Source organism: Vigna radiata, chromosome 9 (assembly GCF_000741045.1).
Source record: "Vigna radiata var. radiata cultivar VC1973A chromosome 9, Vradiata_ver6, whole genome shotgun sequence".
NCBI lineage: Eukaryota > Viridiplantae > Streptophyta > Magnoliopsida > Fabales > Fabaceae > Vigna > Vigna radiata.
The window spans coordinates 10072640-10084438 of NC_028359.1; the positions used below are offsets into that span (position 1 = coordinate 10072640).

General features: G+C 28.1%; 1 protein-coding gene across 2 annotated transcripts; it reads right to left on the reverse strand.

Annotated features, from left to right (window-relative positions):
* Nucleotides 1-4917: 4917 nt before the first annotated feature.
* Nucleotides 4918-11066, reverse strand: LOC106773035 (ankyrin repeat-containing protein ITN1). Of its 2 annotated transcripts, XM_014659717.2 has the most exons (7): nucleotides 10450-11066; nucleotides 9050-9199; nucleotides 8808-8900; nucleotides 8665-8709; nucleotides 7167-7515; nucleotides 6891-7080; nucleotides 4918-5680 (listed from the first exon to the last, which is right to left on the reverse strand). In XM_014659717.2, exons 1-7 carry the CDS (start codon nucleotides 11030-11032, stop codon nucleotides 5045-5047), a joined length of 2046 nt encoding a protein of 681 aa, XP_014515203.1. In that variant the 5' UTR covers nucleotides 11033-11066; the 3' UTR covers nucleotides 4918-5044. The 2 variants fall into 2 exon arrangements, with proteins under 2 accessions (XP_014515203.1, XP_022641961.1); XM_022786240.1 differs by lacking the exon at nucleotides 9050-9199.
* Nucleotides 11067-11799: the final 733 nt, after the last annotated feature.

The following is an 11799-nucleotide window of genomic DNA, read 5'->3' on the forward strand; positions in this document are numbered from 1 at the left end:
CACAAATCTCCACAAATTAAAATAATATCTAAATTATAACTAACACAGTATTCTATTGCCTAATATCCTTTAATAGAATATTTACCATATCTTCACATTTACATCACACATTTTCCTTTATTTTTATTTAACAACTATATGTAATAAAAAAATATCAAGTTTAATCATAAAATAAAATTATTAAATAAAATTTAACAAAAATTGATGTACACTGGGAGTATAAATGTGAAAGATGGAAAGTTATAACAACCCTATTTTCTATATCTTCTATTTTATCGTGTGTAATCTTGAATTTGAATTTTTCAATTAGTTTCACGAAAAAGAATTTCTTAGAAGTAACAGATAAATTATCATTAACAACATTTTTATAATTATTAATTTTGTTTAATACTATTTGCTATGTTAAATTTTCTTTTTCTGACGAAAATTCAATTTGATCTGTTTTTAGAAACATATATGATTCTTTTAGTGGAACTCCTTAATCTTAGAATTTTTTACACTTATTATTTACTGTAAAGACAGTCTAAAGTTATTGTTATTTTAAAATTAAAAATTGATTTAAAACATTTTATATTTAAAAGTTTTAAACTTTTCTATAGTTGGTGAAAATATAAAATATAGAAATGTTAAAGTGACTTTATTGGTAAAGTCAAGTTCTTTTGATTATTTATATGCATATATATTTCTATGAATTCTCAAGTCAGTAATAATAATATAAATAGAACTAATTTCAGAACTAAATAAACTAACAAAATAGTTATGGCAAAGCAAATATATATATATATATATATATATATATATATATATATATATATATATTTACAAATTTACATTACCATCTTCTTATACATGGTGTAAAATGGGTTTATAAACTATGTTTGTGTTGAAATTAGTAAAATTTGACCTTAAAAATATTTTTATAAACATTTGGTTCAAATTAATGTTAAACTCCTTTACAACATATTTTATTTTATAATTTAATGTAAGACCAACGATGTCGAATTATCCTACGATTATGGTTAATATATTTCACCTCATTTTGGCTGAAAATTTTATTCTCTTTAATTACATAAGGTTGATGTTTTCATTCACCAGTCATTTTTGTATATTTTAAAAATAACCTTTGTGCGATTTTAGATTAATCTTAAGTTTTTGTAAATTTCAAATTTTCATAAATTTTAGATCAATTTTAGTATGAAACTCGAATGAAGATGTTTCTTAAATCAAAGTTGTTGAAAATAGACGACGAACTGAGTAAACATTGTTTAAGATATTTTTTCTTTTGAAATGTTATGAAATTTTCAAACATTCATGATTTAGGGTATTTTTTCATTTTTTTTTATTTTTCATCCATTTTTCTTTACTTTACACATTTATTTTAGATATTTATATTGCTTTTAAAATTTTGAAAATTTTTGTAATGTATTATTTTATTGTATATCAATTTTTTATAGTTTCAATAGAGAAAAATAGTAACAAAAAGTAAAAAAAAAAAATACACAATTCGACATATGTTATTTTATGTTATAAATATATATATATATATATATATATATATATATATATATAATAATAATAATAATAATAATAGACGTTAAATATATATTTTTGTTAGCTACACGAAAGAAACCTTATCCTTACTAAAGAAAAAAAAAGAAAAGATATTCTAATGATTTAGTCCAAATCGTGTGAATTAACTTTGTTTTTCTTTTTTAAAGTTAAGGACGTACAAAATCACTTTAATAATTTTTGTCAAATGATGTGAATTTATACGATCCCCACTTTATAAAAACAATGTTATTATTCCAAGCATAAGCATATTAACGATTTTTTGGCATTTATTATAACACTTTCAATTATATATATAATCCCTCCATTAACACCCATATTTCTCATCATTTACCGTCTTTATTTTATCATTCTTATATTATTTACACCATAAATAAGTTTAAGTCCTCTAAATTACCAGCATAAGATACAAGTGTCATTTATTGTTGCTGAATTTGAATTGCATATTGTTTATTTAATTTAATTAATATTCATTATTTGTCGGCTAGATAAAATTTAAATTATAATCTTCTTTGTAAGTTGAAATATGTGAATGTTAGAAATATTTGTTTTGTTAAATATGTTTGGGGTTGAGTCTGAAAGTGTTTGAACTTCAGTAAACTTTGAATAATTCTTAATTTTCTGTTTTATATTTAGTACATTGATTTGTTTAACACTTCTTTAATTTTAAACAACAGAAACTTTATTTAAATTTGGTAGAGGTTGCATACAATTGTATTGAATTTTGAATTGATTGATGTAACATTTGAGAAAATTAATCACCTTTTATTCATTGATTAGTATATACTTATAGTCTACATTTAATATATTTCACTTAATTTTAGTTTATTGTCTTTGTGTTGATTTTCGAACACATATTTGATTATGAATATCTTGTTTTTCAATTCATGTCACTTGGAAACTAATGTAAAATATTGTCGAAATTTATAAAATATAGGAGATTATGATTATAGTTTATGTCCAAATAACTATAATAAAACTACATCTTTTCAAATGGCATGTTAGTGACGACCTATGCTCAGTTAGTTATAATTTATGAAACTGTTCTGGTTAAGGTTATACTAGTGAAAAACACTGATTATTGTTGACTATTTTGGGCTTTTAACGTCTATTCGACAACCGACGTCTAAACTAGTGATGTCAATGGGACGTCAGACATTCTAACCACAGACGTCTATAATGACGTCAGTTAGTGCCCATGACCGACGTCAATAAACGTCGGTACTGGTCTAAATAGACATCTAAAGGCACTAATTAGACGTTGGACAAAGCATTAACCGACGTCTAAGAGACACTAAAGACTTCGAAAATGTCTCTAACTGACGTCTAAAAGGTACTATAGACGTCGGTGTATACATTAACTGACGTCTAATACAATGGTTGTGTTTTAGTGCAGTTTTGTTCCCGTCTTTGGATAGCCTAGTAGCACAATCTCCTTTTGCTAGTTTCCCCCCAAAAAAAAACTTGCGTCTTTTGAATTTCTTATGATCCCTTCAACCCAAAACCAAATTTGGGTGGTTGCTTTGTTCCATTTTTCATCTGCAAAAGGGAAAAATCACGGTGAAACGAAAACTAGATAACGACCCAGGGTCGTTTTTGGTTTGAAACGATCAAAAGAAATTCAAAAGACGCCGCTATTTCTGGGAGGCAGCTAGCAAATGGAGAATGTGTTACTACGTTACCCCAAGAAAGGAACAAAATTGCACTAAAACACAACACAAAGAAAGCAAATTTTAATCAGTTTAACCAGAAGATAATCGATGAAAGACTAAACAAATGGTAAGGATAAAAAAAACCACGCACCTGGGATGCAATGTCGCAAGAGAGAAAAAGAGAGGAGGAAGACGATAAAGATATCAGAAACAACAATAGAATACCACAACAAAAAGAAGAGATGCCGCAAGGGAGAAAAAGAAGAGGGCCGCGAGAGAAAAAGGAGAAGAGGAAGAGGAAGACGATATCAGAAACTGAATGCCACGAAGAGTTTGCTGTTTATTTAAAATGAAACTAGGCGTCGGTTTCTCTAGATAGCTGACGTCTATGGGACTATAGACGTCATTTATGTTACTAATATGACGTCCAAGTTAACATTTCAACTGACCTTTTGAATATCATCAGACATCGGTGTCTAGGGGCGCCGATGTCTAGGAAGCTGAAACGATTGACTTTTGATTTCCTGTCAGGGATGTTGACGACAGTTGTGATGGGGCGCCGACGTCTATAATGATGAACATAATTACTTACAGGCACATAGACGTCGGTGACCCTTCTACCCGACGTATATGGCCCTCGAGTTTGGTGAACCTAATTAATTACAAGCTTATAGACGTTGCTTCCACTAATTCTCGACGCCTAAATTGAAGATTTTTTGTCTTCCTACCTTCCATTCAAGCCGTAGACGTCGCCTTTTGACTACGCCACGTCTAAGCGTTTGGGAATTAGGTGAAGAACATTAATTGCAGCCCCCTAAACGTTGGCCCCCTGTGAACACTGACGTCAATGGACTGTCTTCTCACCTACCTTAGACCATTAGACGACAGTTTGCGTCAATGTGGACGTCTACAGTGTAATAGACGTCGCCTTAACCTAAAACCGACGTCTAGGTTACCAAGTTATTTACGATAATACCACCGTCCACTTATATACGTCGGATTACCCACAAACCCACATCTATTGAGTGACGTTAAACAACGTTTTTGCACTAGTGTTAATCATACAATTGATATGATGTAGATGAAAATGGGTATGAATATTAGGTTCTATTCAATTATGTTTAAGCACCAAAATCAAGCTATAAAAACATTATACTTCTTGTTGTAGATATTGACAAATATTAGTGATAAAAAGAATAATTATTGTAGATATATAAACAAAATAATAAGTATAATAGATGTCATGAAAAAGAAGAAGCTATTTTACATCTAAAAAATAAAAATATATCTTATGGATATTGGTGGAAAAAATCCATACTAATATTAAACGAGAAATGCCACCGACATGCAAATAAAAATAGTTCTTACAATTTTAATAAAAAATATTTTTTATCAACAAAAAAATTCTAGTCGACATAAATTGAAAAGTAATCACCAAACAATACATTGATTTTAGTCCAGTTAATTACACTTCAACAAAAATCAAGTCAACGACAATATTTAAAAAAATGCATAAATTTGTAAATATAAAAAATTTCAAATCCTAAAAATTTTTAAGTGAGATTTGAAATTAACTAATTTTAAATAATCAAATTAATCTCACATAAATTTTAAGTTATTTTAAAATTTCTTACTTTCACACCATATTTCATTATATAAAGCATTTAAATTGTCTATAAAGTAATTGATTCTATAAAATTATATACCCAATCACACTATGTAAAAAATCATACATCATTAATCCAAATGTATTACCAAACTCCAAACAAAAGTTAAAAACTCTGAGAATGTGTTCTTGTGTACTTTATCCAATGCTAATAACATCAACAGTTACTCATGCAGTGTTCAATCAATCTTGTTGGAAAAACCTTCTTAACTTGCTTCCAAAGATGCTTGGTGATGCTTCGAACCATCACATAAACAGGAAACTGAATGATTGCAAAAATGGTGACAGGAAAGAAAGCAGCACTATATATCAATGTGGAAGTCCAATTCTTCCATTCCAATCGAATGGTCAGCAACATGGTTGCACTGAATGCAAGCATTGTTGTCATCAATGATAAGAACAACAAAGCAAATCCCAGATTGAGTTTTCTTGGGAGAGACTTATGAAAATCCCATAATTCACATGGAGAAGTGAGAATGGAAAGGAAGACCACGACTGAAGCAAGTGAGGTAGCAAGAGCCACAACATCCATGATGGTGAAAAAGAGAAACTCACTTGAATGAAGAAACACCGGAGTGCCATTTTCAGTTCCACCTGGAATGGTGTATGCAGCAGCAAATACAACTGTGGCTACCAGAATAGCAACCGTGGAACATGATTGAGCTGTTTCCTTCAACCATTTTTGTGCCTCTTTAAGCATTGCATCATGCTCAATTTCTAACATGTCTTCTGGTGTGTGTCCATCTATGTCAGAGTGCATGTTGTAATGTTTAGGTGTGAATCTTCTCACAGTCTGAAAATACAATAGTTATTTTCTACTCATTCATTCTGTAAGGATATTTATCCTATTTATCATGATTATATTGTGTTTAAGGTTACTCTAATTATTATGATTATATTGTGTCTAGATTACTCTAATTATTATTATTATATTGTGTCTAGGATTACTCTAATAATAATGATTATATTATGTTTAAGATTACCTTAATTATCATGTATTCTTGTATCAATTTATTATTATAAATAAAAGATTATGAGATGATCAATCAAATCCTCTAAAATTATTTTATACTTTAATTCTCAAGTCATTGCAAGTATTTTAAGGTTAGATATCTTATAAATATAAAAAACATATGAAATAAATATCTTATTTTTCATATATTTTAAAGTTTTTCATGTTTTTGGAAAAAGAAATAAGTATGATGAACAAATCAAAATATTAGTTAAGGGTTTAAATTCACTTACTAAGATTATTTACCTCTCTTATTGAATAAGTTTATTTTTTAATTAAATCTTGTCCATATTCCATGACTTTGGTCTTTATTATCCCTTGTATATTTATTTTTTGTTTATGGGTTGACATTCTTTAGGTGATGATTAAATGTTAAAGGTACTAACTTTGTTGAGATGATAATAGTAAAATAAAGTGATGCAAAACATGTTTTATATATATATATATATATATATATATATATATATATATATATATATATATATATATATATATATATAAATCTAATAATGAAACCTCCTCCCATACCACACATATTTACTTCTTTTTTTCTAGATATATTTATTAGGTCCTTTAACAAAATTAACTTGAATTAATTCAAATTTTTATTTCTATTTAAATAAAAAAACAAACTATTTGTTTTTTTCTAAAATTGTTTCATATATTAAAGTTATTTTTATAATTTTAACAAATATTTAATATGTTAAAAGGAGAAAAATAAAAATTTAATTTTGTACATAATAATAAAACCATAACCTCATATGTGATTGAGTTATGTGACTAAATTTTAGAGTTTAAATTTCTGGTGGTTTTTTATGCTGTCTTGCTTTTGGTTTCTATAAAATACATTGATTTAAAAGGGTTTTAAATATTAAAATCAGTATTTATCAATATATTATGAAGACATATGTAGACTAAAAATTCAATAGAAAATCTAAATTTTATAAATTAATAGTGTCCAAATACATGGGAAGTTGTAAAAAGTACTTACATCATACCAACGCAATTCATCTTGTAGATGGAATGCCACTCCAGCTAAGTGCTCTGCTTTGTAATAATCCATTCTTGCAACTTCATGCAAGACGGTTCTTCCTTTATCTGTGATTTGACCAACCAATGATTCCATGGTACCTGTTCTTTTTATTATTTTAAGGATTTTTTTCTGTCGATATTTAACCGCCCTGTGCATAAATTACACTAAACAAAATAAGTACGACAATATTGAAAGAAAATTGTTATAATAGTACTACTTTTGATCCATTCTTACATTGTTAATATGTTCTGCTTATTCTCGGTGACATGATATATAGATGCAGGATACACTTCAAGAAACTTTTTAACAATTTCTACAATTCCAGTTTTAGCTGCTATAAACAATGCTGTGCGTTCTGGTCTTTCTTCAATGTTCTTGCGCCTTTCTTCCCTTTTCTGTATACTTACTCTTCTCCTTTTTGTCACATTTAAAGGATCATGTGGCATTGTAATCAATAATGTCCTATTATACTCATTGTTTGATACTTGCCATGATAAGTCATATATTACTAAAGTGCTGGCTAGTTGTTCAGCCAACTTATGTTTTTTTTTTGCCTTCCACATGTGGTCAATTCCTTCAAACTCTAAAATGAAACATCAAAACAAAAAATTTATCATAAGTCAACATGTTAATTGTTGATGTAAGTGGTGAATGGACAATTGTAGAAAAGAACAAAATTTTCTTTAGTTGCATAGATTCCTCTTGTTAGATAAGAAGACTATGCACCAATGTAAATTTTGTATTTGCTACTCTTTTATTCCTAGAAACATGTGATAATCAAATAAAAAATATATGTACAATATATAAAGCATTAAAAATTATATATGAACTTGGATAAAACTAAATTATAGTATATAAATTGATGTGAACTTTATTTTATAATTCAATTTGTAAATTTGAGTTAAATTTAAAGAACCGGTGCCAAAATCATGTTAGGGTATATCTTAATCAAATTTGTTATTTGTTTAATCTAGTCCCATACTCAAGCTTTAATACCTTGACATAAGATAGTAGTTTTGAAATACATAAAATTAAATTGTAGTATATAAGTGAGTGTAAATTTTAGTTTATATAAATTAATTTTGTAAGATTAAGTTAACTTAAAATTTATTTATTAACATGAAAACAAGTATATGTTTGGTTGATTGAGGAATACAGTGCTTTGAGTGATATGATGCAATCTATAGAGAATCTATAGAGGAATAAAAGATGTGAATAGGATGAGTAGTTGTTGTCATGCTAAGAATACAAACTTGTTTAAAGAAAAAATATTTAGTTTACATAGACTAATTTAGAAATTATTTTAAAAATTAAATGTCATTAAATTATGATTTATTGTTAAGTCAATAGAAATAATAATCAAATATAAATTTAGATTCTATTTTAGTTTTCAATTATTTAAGTGACTAATATAATAAAGATCATTAACATATTTTTTCTTGTAGTAAAGAATAGGTTATATAATACTTTACTTTGATTAATTTTATATTTTCTAACTTTTGTAATAGAAGTTAAATATTATGGCCTGTGTTACAAATTACTATTCTCATCATCATTTTATAGCCATGCTAATCAGTTTTATCTTTTTTCAAATTTTTAACTTGTATTAAATTTTGAAGAATTTTTTTTAACTAGAATATTGCTTGTTTAAAGTAGAGTAATTTAAGAGAAAAATGAATGTAATAATAATTCATTCAAAATAATGAAATACCACAAAACTTGAAAAAAATACCTGCCGCCAAGCATTTCCAAAAGCCATAGTTTATCTTTGAAATGGCTGAAATTTGTAAATATACATTCTAATGTTATAAATAAACACAAATGTCATTGACAATATATATTTTTAGAAAAAGTTAATAAAATTTAGACAAGTACCAGATTTGCAGACTTTAGACTGATCCTCTTTACTATTTTCTTCATCCTTTTTTTGGTTAAACTCATCATTATTATCATATTCATCAGGAAGCACTAAAACACAAAACATAATCAATCAACATTACTTTTATATATATATATATTTATATATTGCATTGCAACAGTTATAAGAAAAAGAGCAAAACTTATTTACAAATGTATAGCATTATAATAAACTTTAAAAACAAAGATAGGAAAAGTACAAATATATATGACGTTCTTGACAAGTCCGAGATGAATATGGCTTCGAAAAACCTGTGGTATTTTCGAAAGTAATTGAAGACTTGTTAATTGTTTCTCATCCCTTTCCAAAGCAAGTGTTTCGTCTTTTCTTTGCAGCCAAATTGCAACATCTGCACCGTGTGAAAGCCGCACAACTTGTTTATTTTCATGATCTTTTTAAAATTTGTCTATTTCAATAATTTATATCTAAATTTTTCTTGCATAAGTAAAAAAGAAAAACAAAAACCATAAACTAAAACAGCATAGAAGTTTTCTAACAACATTGAAGTTGAATAGATTCTAGAGTACCAAGATAACTAACATAAATGTCAAAGTTTACTAGCGTGACTCTATTTGAAACTATAGACACGTTTTCAATTAAAAACAAAAGGCTTAATACCTTTATTGGTCTTCATATTTGTATGTCAATCTCAGTTTGGTCCTCAAGTTTTGAACTGTCTCAATTGGGTCATAATTTTTGTAAAAATGCATACATTTTATCCTAACCGTTAAGTTGTCTCAAACGGTGTTAATTGATGCTGAGATGAATTTTTTATTTTAGGCTTAATTCCTCCCTTGGTCCTTGTGTTTGTGTGAAAATCTCAGTTCGGTCCTCAAGTTTTTCCTCAAATCCTTATGAAATGCAAACATTTTACAACATTTTACCCCAACCATTAAGTGTATTGAGACGACATTAACTTTGATCTGAGCTGTAATTTTTTTTTTTTTATGTTTTAAAATCATTAAATCCAGGTGGCTATGGTCTTTCTTTTTCCTTCCAATCACTTATCACACTTTTTCCTTAAGTCCTTATGAAATGCAAACATTTTACAACATTTTACCACAACCGTTAAGTGTATTGAGACAGCGTTAACTTTGAATTGAGCTGTAATTTTTTTTTATGTTTTAAAATCATTAAATCCACGTGGCTATGGTCTTTCTTTTTCCTTCCAATCACTGATCACATTTCACTCATTCCTCCACCCTCAAACCCCCCGACTCACACCTTTTCTCCCTCTCAAACTAAAAAATGTCGCTGTTGTCGACAGTTCAAAAATTATGACCCAATTGAGACAGTTCAAAACTTGAGGACCGAACTGACATTTTCACACAAACATAAGGACCAAGAGAGGGATTAAGCCTATAATAAAAAAGCCATCTCAGCATCAATTAACGTCGTTTGAGACAACTTAACGGTTAGGGTAAAATGTGTGCATTTTTACAAAAATTATGACTTAATTGAGACAATTCAACTTGAGGACCAAACTGAGATTTGTACACAAATATGAGAACCAATAGAAGTATTAAACCAAAACAAAAAGGTATCAGAAATTTACTCGAAATACAGACATGCAAGTATAGAGAGAAGTGAAAGACATACGAAAATGTTGGCCAATAACACTGGCATGAAGGGCGTTATATTTGTCAGATCGACGAAAATGTTTCCGAAGATTGTCCATGGCGCCTACACGCTTAGCCATATACTTAAGAATCTTGAGCTTTCCATGCATGGCAGCAACGAACAAAGGAGTTTCTCCTCTGTTGTTTCTAAGCTCTAGCAATGACCTCTGCTCCTCCATTTCTTGTGGCAGCAACTGATGTTCAAATCTGAATACAACCTCAGCCATTTCCTTTGCCTTTTTGGAAAACACGATCTCATGCAAGACGCTGTTTCCCTCACCATTCTGCTTGCACAAAGCATGCCATCTTTCTCCTTCAGGCACCATTTCTATCATCTCTTTCAGAAGTTCAGGGTAGGAGCAAGTTGCCACATGAATCGCGTTGTTTCCTAACAAGTCAAACTGCGTGAGGATGTTTCCCTGGTTTTCCATCATCTTTTTCTTGAAATCTTGCCACCGTTTTTCCATCGCTGCTTTTTGAGCTTCTTTCATTTCCTCACAAAACAGTTTCGTTTCTTCCATTCTGTTCAACTCTCCATTATCTAGTGCCTGCATTTCACTCATTCTGTATCACTCACAATATGTAAATTCACTTTCTCTCTCCACACAAACATTATATATATATATATATATATATATATATATATATATATATATATATATATATATATATATATATATATATATATATATATATATTTGAGTATTTTTCTCAAAGAGGGAGAATCAAGGAAGGGAATCATGCCACAGTATAAATAAGATATATAATGTGAAAATTGTGCATGTGACAAATAAGAATTTTACATATTAAAAATTAAAAGATAAGTAATAATTTCGAAATTATTTAAAAAAATTATGTTTTGATTATGTGTTATTTATTTAAATATGATTTAATAAGTTATATTTATTATTATTTTTTTCATAATTAAATTGTATATAAAAAAATAGAGATCACAGAATGAGAATATTTTAATCTTCAATATTTTAATCTTTTGGAATATTTTTTTTTTCAATCTCTATTATTTTAGAGATCACAGACTGAGAATGAAAGAGTTGATATTAAAAGAATTAATTCTATAGTCTAATGTATTTTTAATTATGTTTCATTTTTTTAAAATTTAATTCCAGTTGTTGCCAAATTAAACGTCATTTAAAACCCTTAGAAACGTGTAAAGGTGCACTATATCAGGTTAGTGAAGATTTTGACGCTTCTTACTTTTGTATGCTTTTTCTTTTCTTTATTCTTTTAATTTTTATTCTTTTGCAGATTTTTCTCAGGAGGAATCTACCTTTACAACACACATTTTCCTTTATTTTTATTTAACAACTAT